Source organism: Bos grunniens, chromosome 19 (assembly GCF_055505025.1).
Source record: "Bos grunniens cultivar Pamir isolate PY7600 chromosome 19, Bosgru_T2T1.0, whole genome shotgun sequence".
Lineage (NCBI taxonomy): Eukaryota > Metazoa > Chordata > Mammalia > Artiodactyla > Bovidae > Bos > Bos grunniens.
In genome coordinates this window covers 52,377,545-52,397,354 of record NC_141183.1, presented here as the reverse complement: position 1 = coordinate 52,397,354, position 19,810 = coordinate 52,377,545, and the positions used below count along the sequence as shown (strand labels likewise).

The 19,810-nt window shown below is 35.5% G+C and overlaps 1 protein-coding gene across 2 annotated transcripts in view; it reads left to right on the top strand.

The window, feature by feature from the left end:
- Positions 1-19,810, top strand: part of MED13 (mediator complex subunit 13) — a 96,547-nt gene that overhangs the window by 38,426 nt on the left and 38,311 nt on the right. For both annotated transcript variants that reach the window (XM_086360560.1, XM_086360561.1), the window contains 4 exons: positions 4,239-4,922; positions 15,530-15,743; positions 17,028-17,109; positions 18,797-18,918. In XM_086360560.1, coding sequence (XP_086216686.1) covers positions 4,239-4,922; positions 15,530-15,743; positions 17,028-17,109; positions 18,797-18,918 — 1,102 coding nt within the window. The remainder of the gene's footprint in view (positions 1-4,238; positions 4,923-15,529; positions 15,744-17,027; positions 17,110-18,796; positions 18,919-19,810) is intronic.

The following is a 19,810-nucleotide window of genomic DNA, read 5'->3' as shown; positions in this document are numbered from 1 at the left end:
AGGTGGTGATCAGCCTAATGCCTTCATTGTAAAGTTCTAACCATGTGTTCTGTGAATAAAGACAGTTTTTCTTCTACTAGTTGTAGTTTAGTCGCTAAGTCATGTCTGACTCTAGCGACCCCATGGCTCCTCTGTCTGTGGGATCTCCAGGCAAGAATACTGGAGTGAGTTGCCATTTTCTTCTCCAGGAGTTTTTTAATAGATGTTTTTTATTGGATTAGAGAGTTCTGACAAAATATGGTCCATTGGAGAAGGGAATGGCAAACCACTTCAGTATTTTTGCCTTGAGAACCCCATGAACAGCATGAAAAGTCAAAAAGATAGGACACTGAAAGATGAACTCCCCAGGTCAGTAGGTGCCCAATATACTACTGGAGTTCAGTGGAAAAATAACTCTAGAAAGAATGAAGAGATGGAGCCAAAGCAAAAAAAAAAAACACCCAGTTATGGACGTGACGGGTGACGAAAGTCAAGTCCGATGCTGTAAAGGGCAATTATTGCATAGGAACCTGGAATGTTAGATCCATGAATCAAGGCAAACTGGAAGTGGTCAAATAGGAGATGACAAGAGTAAACATCAACATTTTAGGAATCAACGAACTCAAATGGACTGGAATGAGGGAATTTAACTCAGATGACCATTTTATCTACTACTGGGGGCAAGAATCCTTAGAAGAAATGGAGTAGCCATCATAGTCAACAAAAGAGTCCAAAATGTAGTATTTGGATGCAGTCTCAAAAATGACAGAATGGTCTCTGTTCGTTTCCAAGGCAGACCATTCAATATCATGGTAATCCAAGTCTATGCCCCAGCCAGTAACGCTGAAGAAGCTGAAGTTGAATGGTTCCATGAAGACCTACAAGATCTTCTAGAACTAACACCCCCAAAAGATGTCCTTTTCATTATAGGGGACTGGAATGCAAAAGTAGGAAGTCAAGAAACACCTGGAGTAACAGGCAAATTTGGCCTTGGAGTACAGAATGAAGCAGGGCAAAGGCTAATAGAGTTTTGCCAAGAGAACACACTGGTCATAGCAAACACCCTCTTCCAACAACACAAGAAAAGACTCTACACATGGACATCGCCATATGGTCAACACCGAAATTAGATTGATTGTATTTTTTGCAGCCAATGATGGAGAAGCTCTATACGGTAGGCAAAAATAAGACCAGGAGCTGACTGTGGCTCAGATCATGATCTCCTTATTGCCAAATTAGACTTCAAAATGAAGAAAGTAGAGAAAAGCACTAGATCATGCAGGTATAACCTAAATCACATCCCTTATGATTATACAGTGGAAGTGAGAAATAGATTCAAGGGATTAGCTCTGATAGAGTGCCTGAAGGACTATGGACAGAGGTTCATGACATTGTATAGAAGGCAGGGATCAAGACGTCCCTAAGAAGAAAATACAAAAAGGCAAAATGGTTGTTTGAGGAGGCCTTACAAATAGCTGTGAAAATAAGAGAAGTGAAAGGCAAAGGAGAAAAGGAAAGATACACCCATTTGAATGCAGAGATCCAAAGAATAGCAAGGAGGGATAAGAAAGCCTTCCTCAGTGATTAATGCCACGAAATAGAGGAAAACAACAGAATGGGAAAGACTAGAGATCTCTTCAAGAAAATTAGAGATACCAAGGGAACATTTCATTCAAAAATGGGTGCAATAAAGGACAGAAATGGTACGGACCTAACAGAAGCAAAAGATATTAAGAAGAGGTAGCAAGAATACACAGAAGAACTATACAAAAAAGAACTTCATGACCCAGATAATTACGATGGTATGATCACTCACCTAGAGAGCCAGACATCCTGGAATGTGAAGTCAAGTCAACCTAGGAAGCATCACTATGAACAAAACTAGTGGAGGTGATGGAATTCCAGTTGAGCTCTTTCAAATCCTGAAAGATGATGCTGTGAAAGTGCTGCACTCAATATGCCAGCAAATTTGGAAAACTCAGCAGTGGCCATAGGACTGGAAAAGGTCAGTTTTCATTCCAATCCCAAAGAAAGGCAATGCCATAGAATGCTCAAACTCTTCATAATTGCACTCATCTCACACGCTAGTAAAGTAATACTCAATATTCTCCACACCAGGCTTCAACAGTACATGAACCGTGAACTTCCAGCTGTTGAAGCTGGTTTTAGAAAAGGCAGAGGAACCAGAGATCAAATTGCCAACATCCATTGGATCATCGAAAAAGCAAGAGAGTTCCAGGAAAACATCTATTTCTGCTTTATTGACTATGCCAAAGCCTTTGACTGTGTGGATCACAATTAACTATGGAAAATTCTGAAAGAGATGGGAATACCAGACCACTTGACCTGCCTCCTGAGAAGTCTGTATGCAGGTCAAGAAGCAACAGTTAGAACTGGACATGGAACAACAGACTGGTTCCAAGTAGGGAAAGGAGTACGTCAAGGCTGTATATTGTCACCCTACTTATTTAACTTCTGTACAGAGTACATCATGCGAAATGTTGGGCTGGAAGAAGCACAAGCTGGAATCAAGATTGCCGGGAGAAATATCAATAACCTTAGATATGCAGATGACACCACCCTTATGGCAGAAAGTGAAGAAGAACTAGAGAGCCTCTTGATGAAAGTGTAGGAGTAGAAAAAGTTGGTTTAAAACTCAACATTCAGAAAACTAAGATCATGGCATCTGGTCCCATCATTTCCTGGCAAATAGATGGGGAAACAGGAAACAGTGACAGACTTTATTTTGGGGGGCTCAAAATTACTGCAGATGGTGACTGTAGCCATGAAATTAAAAGACACTTGCTCCTTGGAAGAAAAGTTGTGACCAACCTAGACAACATATTAAAAAGCAGAGACATTACTTTGCCAACAAAGGTCCATCTAGTCAAGGCTATTTTTTTTCCAGTGGTCATGTATGGATGTGAGAGTTGGACCATAAAGAAAGCTGAGCACCAAAGAATTGATGCTTTGGACTGTGTTGTTCAAGAAGACTCATGAGAGTCCCTTGGACTGCACTGTGATCCAGCCAGACCATCCTAAGGGCAATCAGTCCTGAATATTAATTGGAAAGACTGATGCTGAAGCTGAAACTCCAGTACTTTGGCCACCTGATATGAAGAACTCATTCATTTGAAAAGACCCTGATGATGGGAAAGATTGAAGGCGGAAGGAGAAGGGGATAACAGGATGAGATGGTTGGATGGCCTCACTGACTCACTGGACATGAGTTTGAGTAAACTGGGAGTTGGTGATGGACAGGGAGGCCTAGCATGCTGCGGTCCATGGGGTTGCAAAGTGTCGGACGCAACTGAGCAGCTGAATTGAACAGAACTTTATTGGATTAAATTCTAGTACTTGCTAGCCGAATCTTTTTATATGAATATATGAATAAGTATTGAATTTTGTCATGTTTTTTCTGTATTTATTGAGATAATCATATGGTTTTGTTTTATTAATATGATGAACAATACTGTTTTTTTTTTCTTATGAATGTTACACCTTACATTCATGGTGCAAATCCCATTTGATTATGATGTGTTCTTAATTTATGCATTTCTCAATTGCTTATCTTTTGTTACTGATTTACATCTGTGGTTTTTTTTTTTTTTTTCAAGTGAAATTTATTGAGGTATAATTTTAATAGAGTAACTAACACTCACCCTTCTCAGGTGGGCAGTTTTGAGTTCTGACAAATATATACAACTATGTAATCACCAAGTACATTTGTTTTCTTAAGGAATTTTGTTCTATGATTTTGTTTTCTTACAGTGTCTTTGATTTTGGTCATGGTAATAATGGGTTTCTCTTGTGTCGTTTCAGCATAACTGCAGTTTTAACTTTCATGCTTTTTTCCCTTCCTGTACAATAAGAGGTCCCAGGCTCTGCACAGAAGGGTATCTCAGTATGTTCCCTCAGTGGAGAGGGTTAAATGGATAGATTTGAGTCTATTTTATACCTTTTTATCTTAACTAGACTCTTATCTCTATATTCAAATACTAAGATACTTAAATTATGTAAGGCAAATCACCTTTGCCTATCTGATTACATATTAAGTGAGCATGAGAGAATTGACTTTTATAAAGTTTTCTACATGGTCTTAGTTTTAGGCCACTAAAGAGAATTTTCCTATGTAAATTTAAATAATTTTTAGGATTATGTATGAAAAACAAATGACATGTGAAATTTCTAATACTATTAACTTATATACTTTGATACAATAGTTATGCTATTAATACACCTTTCTTTTAACTTTTCAGACACAAAAATCTCAAACCTAGAAATCCTGGACAACAAGGACAGGCACCATCTTTAAGTCAGCAACAACAAGTACTTCCGAAGCACAAGACCAATGAAAAGCAAGAAAAGAGTGAAAAACCACAAAAACGCCCCTTGACTCCTTTTCACCATCGTGTATCTGTTAGTGATGATGTTGGCATGGACACAGATTCAGCCAGCCAAAGACTTGTGATCTCTGCTCCAGACAGTCAAGTGAGATTTACAAATATCCGAACTAATGATGTAGCAAAGACTCCTCAAATGCATGGCACTGAAATGGCAAATTCACCTCAACCACCCCCACTTAGTCCTCACCCCTGTGATGTGGTTGATGAAGGAGTGACTAAAACACCCTCAACTCCACAAAGTCAACACTTTTATCAAATGCCAACACCGGATCCCTTGATTCCTTCTAAACCAGTGGAAGATGGGATAGACAGTTTATCCCAGTCTTTCCCAGCTCAATTCCAGGAAGCTGTAGAACCTACAATATATGTTGGTACAGCAGTAAACTTGGAAGAAGATGAAGCTAATATAGCCTGGAAGTATTACAAGGTCCCAAAGAAAAAAGATTTAGAGTTTTTACCACCTCAACTTCCAAGTGATAAATTCAAGGATGATCCAGTTGGACCTTTTGGACAGGAAAGTGTAACATCAGTTACAGAGTATGTATTTTTTTTAATAGTCAATTAAAATTTAAGGGTGGAAATGATGTAAGTTCTTAATAGACACCAGAATGGTTTCAGGGTTTGATTTACAATAATAAATCCTTTCAGTAGTTGAGTATTAATTTTGGATAATTTCTCTACTGTATTTTTTCCTCAGGGGACCTCTTTATTATGAAATATTTTAGTCACAAAAAAAGCAGAGAAAATAATAACGTTTATCCATCAACTAAGTTGATCCATCAGCCAACTTAAGGATTTTACATGCAATTAGCACTTTTGTATACTATTATTTTTCCTCTAATTCTTTCTTCCACTATCCTGAATTTGGTATTTATCAGTTCTCTACATGTTTTTAGACATGTGGCTCTAGTTAATTAATTTCACTTGCTTTCAAGTATTTTCTTTGTTATGAATATATTAGCCAAAATTTACACAATTTATCTACTCTCTTGAGATGGCATGTTGATTATTTTCAGTTTTTCACAAAAGATGTAGCAGTGAATTTTTTTGTACACATTTCCTTGTACACTTGTATGTAAGAATTCCTCTAGGGAATATAACAAAAAGTGGAATTGCTGTGCCATGGCGTATATTGATATTCAGCATTAAAGGTTGTTGCCAAATTACTTTCTAAACTATACTAGTTTACACTCTCATCAAACAGCAGAGTATGAGAATAGCTATTCTACATTTTCCTCAGTACTTGGTATTAAGAGACTTTTAATTTTCTAGTCTGCTGCATGCAGAATGGCATATTATTGTCTTACTATATGTTTTACAGTTTCCTAGTAAGGTTGCTGCTAAGTCGCTTCAGTCGTGTCTGACTCTGTGGGACCCCATAAACGGCAGCCCACCAGGCTCCCCCGTCCCTGGGATTCTCCAGGCAAGAACACTGGAGTGGGTTGCCATTTCCTTCTCCAATGCGTCAAAGTGAAAAGTGAAAGTGAAGTCGCTCAGTCGTGTCCGACTCTTAGCGGCCCCACAGACTGCAGCCCACCAGGCTCCTCTGTCCATGGGATTCTCCAGGCAAGAGTACTGGAGTGGGGTCAGGTTAAGCAGCACTTAAGTGTTTATGGGCCTATACTGTATATCATATTTTAGTCTATTTTCTTTTTTCCCCCTGATTTATTCCTTTCATATTCTGGTTGTTAATCTTATATTAGTTATATATACTTTGGATATAATTTTTAGTCCATTTTTGGTCTTTCATCTCCCTCCCACCCCGATTTATTCTTTGTATCTTCTGGTTGTTACTCTTGTGTTAGTTATATGTACTACAAATACCTTCCTCTGTTCTGTGGTCTGCTTTCTTTGTCCACAAAGTATGTCATAGGTACATGTTATGTATGATGTACTTTGGGGCAAAAATGATCTTATTTTTAGTTCTCCCTTTACTTTCTCTGTTGTTCTGATTATCATCAGTCCCACAGCTTTTTGCATTTGTATCTATAGTAGGGTTTTTCCCCCTAATTTTTTATTGGAGTATAGTTGATTTACAGTGTCGTGTTAATTTCACGTGTACAGCAAAGTGAATCAGTTGGTGTTTTTTTTTAATGTGAAAACCATTATATTCATTTTACTATTATAGTCATTAAAACTATCTACCTATTTATCAATACAAGGCCAAGTAGTGTGCAGAGATTTCATTTTCTTCTCTGTCGTCAGTGAAATTTTTTGGGATCTTTTGCTTAGAATGTTAAAATTTCACAAGAATACGTGTATGTGTATATATATACACACGCACACGCGCACTTATAAATGTGATATTTTCATTCATTCCTTGTACTGAACTTTTGAGGAGGGCTGGTTTAATTTGAAGTCTTTTTTTTTTTTTTTGTCCCATTACTGGAAGTTACTTTTTTCTTGGATAATGTCTTTGTTTTTTCCTCTCTTCTCTGTGGAATTTGTAGAATTCAGATGTTGAACTTTTATATTTTCTCTCTCTCTTTTTTTTTTTCCTGAGAGGATTCCTCAACTTCTAGCTCTTTTCTTACAGTTTTAATATTTATTATTCATGTGTTTTTAATTTCTAAATTAAAAAATAATAGCACCCCCTTGTTAAATGTCCTGTAACTTTTTTTTCCTTTAGAAGTATTTTGTTTTGGTCTTTTTCTTTTTTTTTTTTTTTTCTTTTTCTTTACTATACTGATTCTCATCATATTATTGTTTAATCTTACACATTTTATTTATTTGTTTTGGCTCTGCAGCATATGGGATCCTAGTTCCCTGATCAGAGATCAAACCCATGCCCCCTGCATTGGAAGTGCAGAGTCTTAGCCTCTGGATCACCAGGGAAGCTCCTCATCTTACACATTTTAGAATGAGGGAATAGAGAAGCTGAGTGGAAATTTGTGTGTAAAGATAGAACCTTGTCAATTGGCAGGACTTACTCATTCAATAAATATTTCAGTATCAATTGTGTATCAGTTCTAAACACTTTATGGTAGTGGGGTAGTGGATGTTTTGGAGCAGAGGCCTTATACCTAAACTTTCAGGATAAAAAGAATGACAAATCTTGTGCCTTCAGCAGGTTATTTATTCATTTTTCTTAGAAAAGGAACCCTTTCAGGACTGGGGTGGGGGTAGAGGAGGGGGATAAACTAGGAGTTTGAGATTAACATATCCATACTAGTATATATAAAATAGATAAACAACAAAGACCTGCTGTATAGCACAGGGAACTATATTACAGTGTCTTGTAATAACCTGTAATAGAAAAGAATCTGAAAAATAATGTATACACACACACACACAAAACAGAATCACTATACACCTGAAAGTAATAGAACATTGTAAATAAACTATGCTTCAATTTAAAAAATGGTTATTTTTTAAAAGGAACACTTTCTGTTTCTCCATTTTCAGCTTTTTCATTTCTTTCTAGAGATAAAAGTAGAAGTTTTCTCTGGTTTTTAGGCAGTTTGGCCCTCCTGTTGTTAATGTAGTTTGCCTTTAGCCCCCTCTTGCATATTCTAAGCTATGAACTTTCTCTACAGTGTTTCATTGATTTTTTTTTTTCTTTTTTTTCATTTTGCTCGTGTTTCATTGATTTTTGAGCTTCCCTGAGATAAAGTAAAATGCCCGATCCATTTATAACCTCTCATTTTCCCTGCAGAGATGTATTTTCTTTTAAAGTTCCTTGATTATTATTTTAATAGATATAAATGTGTGCTTTGTCTAGCACTTTGAATTGTAAAAGCATACTAGTATGACTTTTTTTAAAATTAAAATTAATTTAAAATTGAGGGACTTTAGGATATCCTTATGATCATGGAAGACGACTAACTTAATTACTGAATTAGTCAACAGTTCTCTTGAAAACAACTGATATGTTGGAAACAAGTAGTTCCCCTTTACATTAGAATAAAATCCATAGTCTTTTCCTCATCTGTAAGGTTTCTACACAATCTCCTGCATACCTGGTTCTTCACTTGTGTTTACTACTCTCCTATTTGCTTCCTGACTTAACCACGTCGGCTTTCTTGCTGTTCTGTCAGAAAGCTAAGGTCATTCCTCAAGGCCTTTAGAACTGCATTATGGGGCAGTGGGGGAGAGGGGACAGCTCACTCCTTTTTGTTCAGTCGAACTCAAAATTTACCTTCTCAGGAAGTATTTCCTTGACCACTGTAACTAAACTGTGGCTTCTCTTTAATCCCTAAGTGACTGCCTATCCTGTGAACTGCTTTCTTCCTGTTTTCCGTGTATACGTATATGTGTATATATATATATATAAAATTACCTGAAATTGCATATTTGTTAATGGTCTCTTCCCCCATTAGAATGTAAACTCTATGAGGGTAAGGATTTTGTCTTGTGTACTACTGTGTTCTTTCAGCATAAACACATACACAGGTTGTTAATCATGACCGGGAGTGTGCTGCTGACAGACGTCTGTTACACACACCACACACACCCCTCCCAGGTGACATTTGGCAGTGTCTAGAGGTAGATTGTTTGTCACGACCGAAAGTGTCCTACTGACATCTGATACACACACACACACACAGGTGACATTTGGCAGTGTCAACTGGCATCTGATACACAGACACCACACACACCCCCCTCCCAGGTAACATTTGGCAGTGTCTAGAGAGAGATTGTCACGACCGGGAGTGTGCTACTGCCATCTGATAGGTAGAGGCCAGGGATGCTGCTAAATATCTTACAATGTATAGGATTATCCCGTACAACAAGAAATTATTCTCCAGCCTGAAATGTTAGTCATGTTGAGATCCTTTAATGTCATGAATAACTTTTAACAGAAATAGAAATCTAGAATAAGTTATTATATTAGATATGCTAACCATGTTTAATGATTAGTTTCACGTGAGAGCTCTCCCATACTCTGTCTCTCCAAACCACAGTAAAATACCTGGCATGGTCTTCTGTGTTTGTATTGTGCTGAAACAAAAGTTATTTTTTCTCACAGTTAAAGAGATCTTGTTGAAATAACTTATTAATTCAAGTGCCTGCTCTTAATATCACTTGAGATGGGAAATCATGAGGACTGGTCATCTCCTTACAGTAAATGGCAAAGCCAGTTGACAGAGTCAGATGATGTCCCTTATGATTAAAAATAAATTCTCTAAAAAGAATTATAAATACCCTAAATTACTGTTAAACTTCCTTAATGGCATTTAAACAATCTTCTTAAATTCTTTGTAGAAGTATTCTATATTTTCAAAGATGTAATATGTCAAACACCTTTCTGGCCATATAGTAATCCATTCAAAAGCCTAGTTTGTTTTATATTAAAAAATTTTGTGAATTCCTATTACCCAGTCACTGTAAATTTCTATCATCCTTTTCAATACTTTGAGTTTTGAAAGTCTTTAAATGTATAACACTTAATTTTAATGAGGTTAATTAATTAGAAGATTGTTGCAACTCCTACATTATTCTTTCTCCTTTTGTAGGAAGATTATCTTTTTAAAATTCATATTCCTCAAAGATGCATTATCAATTTGAATAAAACTGAAGTTTCTGTAACATACAAGATGCCATAAGATGTTGGAGTATAAGATAAATTTGGTCCTGGCCCTAAATGAAATTGTAATCTAATAGAAAATAATATTAAATTCTCTGATACAGATATATATACAATATAGTAGGAACACAGAGTCAGAGTAGAAAATAATTCCATTTATAGAGATCAGAAGCTTTAAGTAGCTTAGTATGGAAAGATTATAGGGTGCTGCTCAATGATTTGGTATGTCATGATGAGAAATGAAATCTCAAGAGTAGGGTGGAACTGTATAATAGAGTAGCAAATTATTGTTTATAAGGTGATACAGGGACCTTCCTAGGAAATTAGAAGGATGCAGTAGGGATGGATGGATTTTATAGATGTGGAGTAGACTAAAGAATCTTAGGGCCAATTAGAATAGATCTATAATACAGAGTGGCAAGAATGCATCAGTGGAAATAAAAAGTTTCTTTATACTAGTTGACTTTTACAAATGTATGCTTTTTTAGGAAATAATGAAGGAGAAATTTAGACCTTTATTTTTGTTTAAGTGGCAATTCAGTTTACATTTGGCATAAATAAATGAAGTTTTCCACTGATTGGTATTAAAGGGTTGTAATAGGTATTAATAATAAGTAGATAAAAGAAAGACATACTCTTTATTTTGCTAATCAGTTTTATTTGGTGATGGCCACTTGTGAAGAGTAATTCATCATTTCTAAGCATTTCCTTTATTCTTAGGCTTCATGTGCAGGAGTTGATGCCAAATTTTTTAGTAGCTCGGTTCAGTTCAGTCGCTCAGTGGTGTCCAAGTCTTTGTGACCCCACTAACTGCAGCACACCAGGCCTCGCTGTCCATCACCAACTCCCAGAGCTTGCTCAAACTCAAGTCCATCGAGTCAGTGATGCCATCCAACCATCTCATCTTCTGTCATCCCCTTCTCTTCCTGCCTCCAATCTTTCCCAGCATCAGGGTCTTTTCCAGTGAGTCAGCTCTTCACATCAGGTGGCCAAAGTACTGGAGTTTCAGCTTCAGCATCAGTCCTTCCAATGAATATTCAGGACTGATTACTTTAGGACTGACTGGTTGGATCTCCTTGTAGTCCACAGGACTCAAGAATCTTCTCCAACACCACAGTTCAGAAGCATCAATTCTTAGACGCTCAGCTTTCTTTACGATCCAACTCTCACATCCATACATGACTACTGGAAAAACCATAGCTTTGACTAGATGGACCTTTGTTGGCAAAGAAACGTCTCTGCTTTTTAATACACTACCTAGGTTGTTCATAGCTTTTCTTCCACCGAGCAAGCATCTTTTAATTTCATGGCTGCAGTCACCATCTGCAGTGATTTTGGCGCCCAGGAAAATAAAGTCTGTCACTGTTTCCATTGTTTTCCTGTCTATTTACCATGAAGTGATGGGACGGGATGCCATGATCTTAGTTTTTTGAATGTTGACTTTTAAGCCACCTTTTTTCACTCCCTTTCACCTTCATCAACAGGCTCTTTAGATCCTCTTCACTTTCTGCCCTAAGGGTGGTATCATCTGCATATCTGAGGTTACTGATTTTTCTCCTGGCAAACTTGATTCCAGCTTGTGCTTCATCCAGCACGGCATTTTTTAGTAGCCCCTTTAAAGCAAAATTCCTTTTCTGATTTGTTAGAATTTAATTGGAGGAGAGAGAGGTTGGGTGGAGCTTAGCATATCTCCCACACAAGATATACACATCTTTGACAAATATCTTTATTTTCTTTTTGTGTCTGATTATAGTTTCTTTGTTAATGATAACATCTATTTTAGAATAGTAGCTTAAGACCTTGTAAATATTTTTAAAAAGCAAAATTTCTGCCAAGAAACATTACAGTTGCTTTTTGACATATTTTTTCAAGAGTTTAGTTTTAGTAGAATTTGTGACAGCTTAAAATAATCTGCTATTCTGATTCACAAGGAATCTTTCTAAACCCTGAACAAAGAACTGTACTTGAGCATAGTTCTTATCATGAAGTCTTGGTCAGTATTAAGGATATATCAAGATATCTTAACCATAATGTCCATTAGTAGAATTAGCTTTTATGTTGTATCAGTGATATATCAGATTTTTATTGTATGTATATAGTTATTATAATGCATTATTTGATCTCTAAAAGATAGATTTTAATTACTTTGTTTCATAGAAAGATGTCTATGATGAAGTAAACTTGCTTTGATTTACTGTATTCTAAATCTTTTAAGTTTTTTTTTCTTTTTAAGATTGTTTTTCTTCCTTATTTGATATCTTACTTTAATGCAATACAGCTATACTTTTGACAGCTAGCTTGACTCAGTTTAAGGATTGGTTCTGAATATTGGAGATGGTATTAGAAAAGGTACTATTAATTTTTTTGAGATTTATTAAATTAATTTCTTCATTAACAATTCTTAAATTATAGCTTACCTCTTTTTATAATTGCTAGTTCTAAAATATTGTTACATCTTGTCTGAAAGAATTTCTTTTGAATAAAGATATAAAAGCATAAGCTGTAAGCCATGTTAAATTCTCTACAAATACTTTTTAGGGTAGTGTACTGCTTTGTCATAGTGAAAAGAAGGAGATACAGTTAATTAATAAAAGTAATTTTGGTTTGCTTTGGGCATTACAAAGGTTCCTGTTCATGGTTGTACCTAATCATTCGTTTCCAGTTTGTCTGTATTTACTTTTATATCTGACTGAAATTATCTCTGTAGTTAACAATTTGGCTTTATGTGAAAGTTCCTTTTAGAAAAGGAGAGGTGTGTTGTTCCTGTTCACAAAAGTGTCTGTATACTTTATAATTGGATAGTGATGAAATGCTAACTTGAGTTTTTAATCTGGCTTATCTTTAAAAAAAAATCACAGTTTTTATTTCTTTTATCAGATTTAAATACAGAAGGATGTATAATGTAAATAATTTACATTTTTCATTTATTGTGACTTGATACTCTTGATATCATTGACTTCATTTCAGTTCTTTGCTGTGAGAACCCTTCAATAAAATAACAAAAAGTTGTCTTTAGGTATTGCATTTGGTTTACTCATTTTTATTCCTAAAAGAGCCCTGTGCAGTAGGATTTTTCTTTTTAATGTTACTGCCCACTAGCTTAACAACTACTTATGTGAACAGTGTGGCAGTTTTTCTGCTTCTGCCAGAGGACAACTTAATATGGAAATAGTTGTTTTATTCACCTCAACACAGAGTAGTCTTTCAGGTTAGTGACTGGGGATGAGGGGTAGGTTCTTATACTTTCCCCCTATGAATAGTTATGTGTATTTGCATATTTAAAATCTTCCCTGCCCTAACCCTGCCACTATCTGACCATTTCTTCCAACATAATTTTCACATCCAAGTCAGAGAGCACACCCTCTGGTTCCTGTTTCATGACTTTTAAGTATTAAATAAGAAAATGCATGTCAAAGTAGATAAAAATACTATTTTAATGATTTATGTTGGTATCTGATAGACATTTCAGGAAACATTTAGCATCTAATATGGTGAGATAGAAAACTTCTCTTAAGAAATAAATGCTTATTTATAGAACAGAACCATTCTAATAGATAAACTGTAGAACATATACCCCATTGACAGTTGGGTTAGCACTGTGTTCCTATGGAAAAAGGTTTTGTATATTTGAGATTTCAGTTTGAGGATAAATCTGAGGCACATTGAGATTATAGTGACATATATCATATTTGATAGCATTGTGAGAAAATGTCAGTTATTCTTTTGATTGCCTCTATTTCAAACCTTAGTTTATAGGGTATAGAGTGCTTCTAGTGCTGGACATTGGTGAATAGATTAGCTAGCTGTGGTAGCTCTGTCATTCAGATAGTTTATAAACTAGCAAATACCTCATTGATTCCAAACCTTATTTCTCTTATGATTTTTTTGTCTTAATATCCAGGACAGACAAGGAGCAGCAGTAGTATCATTTTCTGACAAATAAAGATGATTTACTTCAAAGTACAACATAGTGTACCTTAGAATTATTAATGCAAACACAGTATCTCAATCCTCTGTGGCTTTTAGATTTCATGTATTAATTTAGCAAGTATTTATTGAACACTTACTATGTCCCAGGCACTACTCTAGGCATTTGGGATAGTTCAGTAAACAGACAAAATCCCTGACATTTAGAGGCTTATAGTCTAGTGGAGTGACAGACAGCCATGAGCATAAGCAAATTACATAGTATATTAAGAGATAAATGCTATGGAGGGAAAAGTAAAGCCAGATAAGGGGGATCAATGTTGAGATAGTGGATTTATTTTAAATAAAGTCTCATAAATAGGTGACATGACTTGAAGGAAGTGAGGGAGTTGACCATGCAGATATTTGGAGGAAGAAAGTTCCAGATAAAAAGAACAGTCAAGAGTGTGTCTCACCTGTTGAGGAATATCAAGGAAGCCCTTGAAAGAACAGTGAGAGAGGGAGGAATAGAATAGTAGAAGATGAAGGGAAAAGGGGAGACAGATCATGGAAAGGTTTCATAGGATATTATAAGGACTTTGTTTTTTACTCAGGGTAAAATAGTCATTGCAGGATTTTAAGCATTATCTGACTAGAAGCCGGGCTGCCATTGTTACAGTAGTGTGGGAATCTCAGCTTTGCGAGCCATAGAGAAAATGAATTTAGGAGTCTAAAAGTGTCATACAAACCGAAAATGAATCATTTTTCTATTCACACTCACCAAGCACCTTGGTCTTCAGACATGTAAAAGTCCTGATGATCATTTCCAGGGTTTTGTGATGCGATCAGTTTGTTGTGACTTCTTTTGCTAAGCCTTAGATTTCACTTTTTTCTGGTCTCTGTTTCTAGTAGTTCATCTTTCTTAATTCAGTGTTGTCTTGGCTGTTCTGTTGTCCTTTGTCATTTTATTGGATATTTTAGGAGAGTATAGAGGTACTTTTATCATTCATGAAGTGGAACCAGAAGACTAATAACTTATTTTCCAATGTGATTAGTAAAAACCTCTGAGATAACTTGTGCTGAAACTCCACTTGACATTATAAAAGTTTTGCTAGAATTATTTACAGTTGACAAATTGTTATTTTCATGAAATACAAATCAGCCTCTTAAACTTTTTAAACTTAAAGTATATCCACTCATGGCAGTAGGAAAAGGATAATCACTTTCATTGTATAAAGGTGTGAAGGTATAAACTGTGTAGAAGTAGATATAAATTATTATAAAGGTATTATATAAAGGTATAAATTGTATAAAAGTTCAGTAGTCTCACTGTTTAGTGCAAATTTTGAGAGTTCCTGTGCTGAAGCAGTTTAGATATGAATCCCTTTCAAGTGATTGAATTTGTACAGGGTAATGCACTTGAGTATTTGGGAATGGAGTGGATTACCAAAAGACAACACATTTGGGTGAAAGACTGAGACCAGGATTTTAGCTCTATTTCATTGTTGCTGAATTTGAGACTTCAGTAAATCACATAACCTTTCTACGCCTCAGTTTCTTCATTTGTAAAATGGAGGATTGCAAGTTAGATCATCTCTAAATAATTTTTTTTTTTTAAGAAAATCTGAAAATTTTGTGATAGTCACTTTAGAAATTTTTATGCTTTTATGGAGAATATAATTAATTTTTCTAATTTTGTTTTTTGATGCAGGTTAATGGTGCAATGTAAGAAACCTTTAAAAGTTTCTGATGAATTAGTGCAGCAATATCAAATTAAAAATCAGTATCTTTCAGCAATAGCATCTGATTCAGAACAAGAACCTAAAATTGATCCATATGCATTCGTTGAAGGAGATGAGGAATTCCTTTTTCCTGATAAGAAAGATAGACAAAATAATGAAAGAGAAGCTGGAAAAAAACACAAGGTGAGTAAGAGAAAGTACACCAAAGTGTCACTAATGTTTTGTAGCTCTGCATATGGTACCACAATTCTCATTTTAAAAAAAGATTGATTCATCATTAACTTAGAAAAACATTTCTTAAAAATAGATTAATCAGGCACATTGTACAAAATTTAAGAGCTTATATGGATTTGAAATTATTACTGGTCTCTGATGATAATGAATAGATCTTTATTATAAAAGTTTTGAGATTAGAGAAAAAGGACATTAATTTCTGTTATATTGAAATCAAAACACTTAGGTAGATGAACTGCTTTGATTCTGAGTTAAACTATGCTGTAAGTGAATTAACAGTTTTCAAAAATGCAGTAAAATACACATCACTGTGTTTATAAAATACAGTGATTGATATTTTGAATATGTGACCCAAGAAGTAAGCTTATGTTAATAAAGTGTTTTTAAAATATTTTTAAATCAAATATTTGAGGATCTGTTAAGTAGTATCTGTTAAGTACAAGATAACTCTGCTAGAGAAGAGTTTTGCCTTAAACACAGAATTGGAAATTGAAGGCTATAAAATTACAAAAAGTACCCAGTCATATGTTTAATTCAAAGAATTCATTTCACAAAGTTTTGCTTAGCCTTTTTGTGTGCCAGGTACTTGACATTTTGTTCTTTTGTAAATATGAAAACAAGTAGCTGGGAAGGTAATAGATTTTGTAGAAAGAACGTGGACTTTGAAACTTGACAGATTTAGTTTGAAATCCCAGCTCCACTACATATCAGTTGTATTTCCTGTGTTATCTATAGAAGTATTTTTCATCTGTAAGGTGAACATACTTACTTATCCTGTAGGTTAGTTGTGAGAGTTATTGATAATGTCTGTAGAACACCCAGCAGAATGATCAGTATATCAGTTCAGTTCAGTCACTCATTTGTGTCCGACTCTTTGTGACCCCATGGACTGCAGCATGCCAGGCCTCCCTGTCCATCACCAACTCCCAGAGCTTACTCAAACTCATGTCCATCGAGTCGGTGATGCCATTCAACCATCTCATCCTCTGTTGTCCCCTTCTCCTCCCACCTTCAATCTTTCTGGCATCAGGGTCTTTTTAAATGAGTCAGATCTTTGCATCAGGTGGCCAAAGTATTGGAGTTTCAGCTTCAGCATCAGTCCTTCCTGTGAGTATTCAGAACTGATTTCCTTTAGGATGGACTGTTTGGATCAATACATAGCTACTCAATAATTGGTATATTTTATTATTGGTAAAATATGTATTTCCATCTAATATGTAATATTGTATGCAGGTAGAAGATGGGCCATCTAGTGTTACAGTGTTATCACATGAAGAAGATGCTATGTCATTATTTAGTCCCTCTATCAAGCAAGGTAAAACTTTTATTTTCCTGTCAAAATACTGCATTCCAGGATTGTTACTTTAAAGTAATCTGATATTCTTGGACTTTTAGTATTCCTTTTTGCATAATTCATGTCTCATAGAAAGGGACTAATCTTTAAATGATGGATTTTAAGGAGAAGGAGGCTCAGGTGATAGAAATTCTGTTTTGAATTGTGGAGCTTCTTTCCTGTGTTTAACAAATAAAAATAACTCCCTTATCTGTAAAAGAAGGAGATAGGATAAGATCATTACCTAAGATCCCTCTCAGTTATGAAAACTCAGTTTATGAATTAGACTTTACTGTAATTTGGTTGTCCTTTTCTCCCCCTCCCCCCAAATTAGAACAGTTATTGCTGAGGTCCTTAATATTGACAGTTTTCTAGCACTGTTTTCAGCACTGGAGGTACACTGAAGACTCCACTTTGAAAGTGTCTGTTTTGTCCTCCTTGTAAGTAGAAAAGAGAGATGGGTTGTATTGTTTCTTTTACAAGATCTGCTTAACTTTTGATGGAGGCAAAAGAAATTGTTCTTTGGTATGTGTCTATGAAGGACAGTTTTGTTTTAGCATTTGGAATAAATAAGGGAGGATCCATCAGACTCTGTAGCCAAAAACGAAGTAGGAAAAAACGTCCATCTAAATAAGGAAGAGATGATGGTCTTTCATGAAATAAATTTAATGGTCAGTGGTTCTAAGTATCTTGGTGAGTTAACTATTGAGGTTTTTTAATCTGTTTACCTACCTTAGGATAAAGGGACTGTGTAATTGTGCCTGTAGTGTGGCTTTTTCAAAATGTGGACCATCTGACGCTGAACATCTTTTGAAGTGAAACTTGGGAATCTTGGTGTCTAATAAGTATTCCAGATGACTTTTACACACTAAAATTTCAGAACTACTGCTTTAGTGAATCTTTAGGATGGATTTGCAAAGGCACTTGGAAAGTGACCTTAATCTTCCTGAAAGAGAGGGTTGTTTCAAGTTGTTTAACCATCCTAAGGATGCTTTGGAAGATTTATACACCAACTGCTTTTTTTTCCTTGTGTGGGAATGCAGGTGGAATATAACTATCCTTTGTATGTTTATTTTTTCTAAAGTAGTCATATTTTTCACTAAAACTGGGGAGAAAAGCAAAAAGGAAAATAAAATTTTAGAACTGAAATGAAACTTAACTAAGAGGTACTTAAGTGAGTACTTAAGTTCCTGCACTGGGCAAAAGTGATTTATCCATTAATGCATTCTCTCACATTTAATTCTTGTCATACTGTTAGTGCTGGAATTGGAATTCAAATTAAAATAGTCTCTCTGACATAACTAGATAGCTTAATTATTCTGTGCTTCCTTTGTGTTTCAGAAAGATAGGGAAACTAAAAATGTCTGTTTAATTCTATTGTCCTAACAGTTTTATTTGATGCATTATTAATGTAGGTTACTTAGCTATGTTATGGATTATATAACCTGAGCTTCCTATATATGGTGAGCTTCCTTGGAAAGATATCACCATATATTTACAATTTTTATTTCTATGAAAAAAAATCTATGGATTTTAAACAAATCAGAATTTCTTATTGCATAATAGCCTTATAAATGTAAATGTACATGTCTAGCTTAAATAAATAGAATAATACTTACTTGGTCAGTAGTAGAATTTTTTATTTTGTTTTTCTAATTGCCATATGTAGATGCTCCCCGCCCTGCTGGTCATGCCCGACCTCCATCAACCAGTTTGATTTATGACTCAGACCTGGCTGTCTCTTATACTGACCTTGATAATCTTTTTAATTCTGATGAAGATGAACTGACAGTAAGTATCCTTATTAATGATTACAATTATAATTTATTTTCCTTGATTTTATAAAAGTTTTTCTTTAGAAGTGATATGTGACTTGAATTTTATGTTTTAGCCCTGAACAATAGGAAATGTTTTGAAATAAAATTTCTATAATTGGTATCCTTTTTTTAACCTCATGTTTCAGGTGGTGGTGGTTTTTTTTTTGCTCCACTGTGGTGCTTGCAGGATCTTGGTTCCTCAACCAGGGATTGAACCCAGGCCCTTGGTAGTGAAAGTGGGGTGCCATTGCCTTCTCTGTTTGGTACCACAGTCATTATTATAAGACATCTATATACTATAGTAGTGAAAGACGAAGAAAAAGTAATATTTAATCTTTAACACCCATTTGCAGAGAAAGGTGAAGATACAAGAAATTAAAGCTTAAAATGAGAGTCCCTAGAATGTGAAATGGCAACCCACTCCAGTATTCTTGCCTGGAGAATTCCATGGACAAAGCCTGGCAGGCTACAGTCCATGGGGTCGCCAAGAGTCAGACATGACTGAGCGACTATCACTCAGAATGTGAAATCTCTGAGAAATTAATGAATCGAGTATTGCATTATAAAAGGGAATTCCTTTTTCATCTGTATAAAGGTAGCTTGGAGACTTCTATTGTACATTTGGTCTCTTCAATTAAGTGATATAATGCAGGGATCACTATACATAAACTTCTACTCCACATCCCACAATGTAGTGTATTTTAGGTAAATATATGCCTGAAAACAGGGCTTCCCTGGTGGCTCAGCAGTAAAGAATCTGCCTGCCAATTCAGGAGACATGGGTTTGATCCCTGGGTCGGGAAGATCCCCTAGAGAAGGAAATGACAGCCCCCTCCAGTATTCTTGCATGGGAAACCCTATGAATA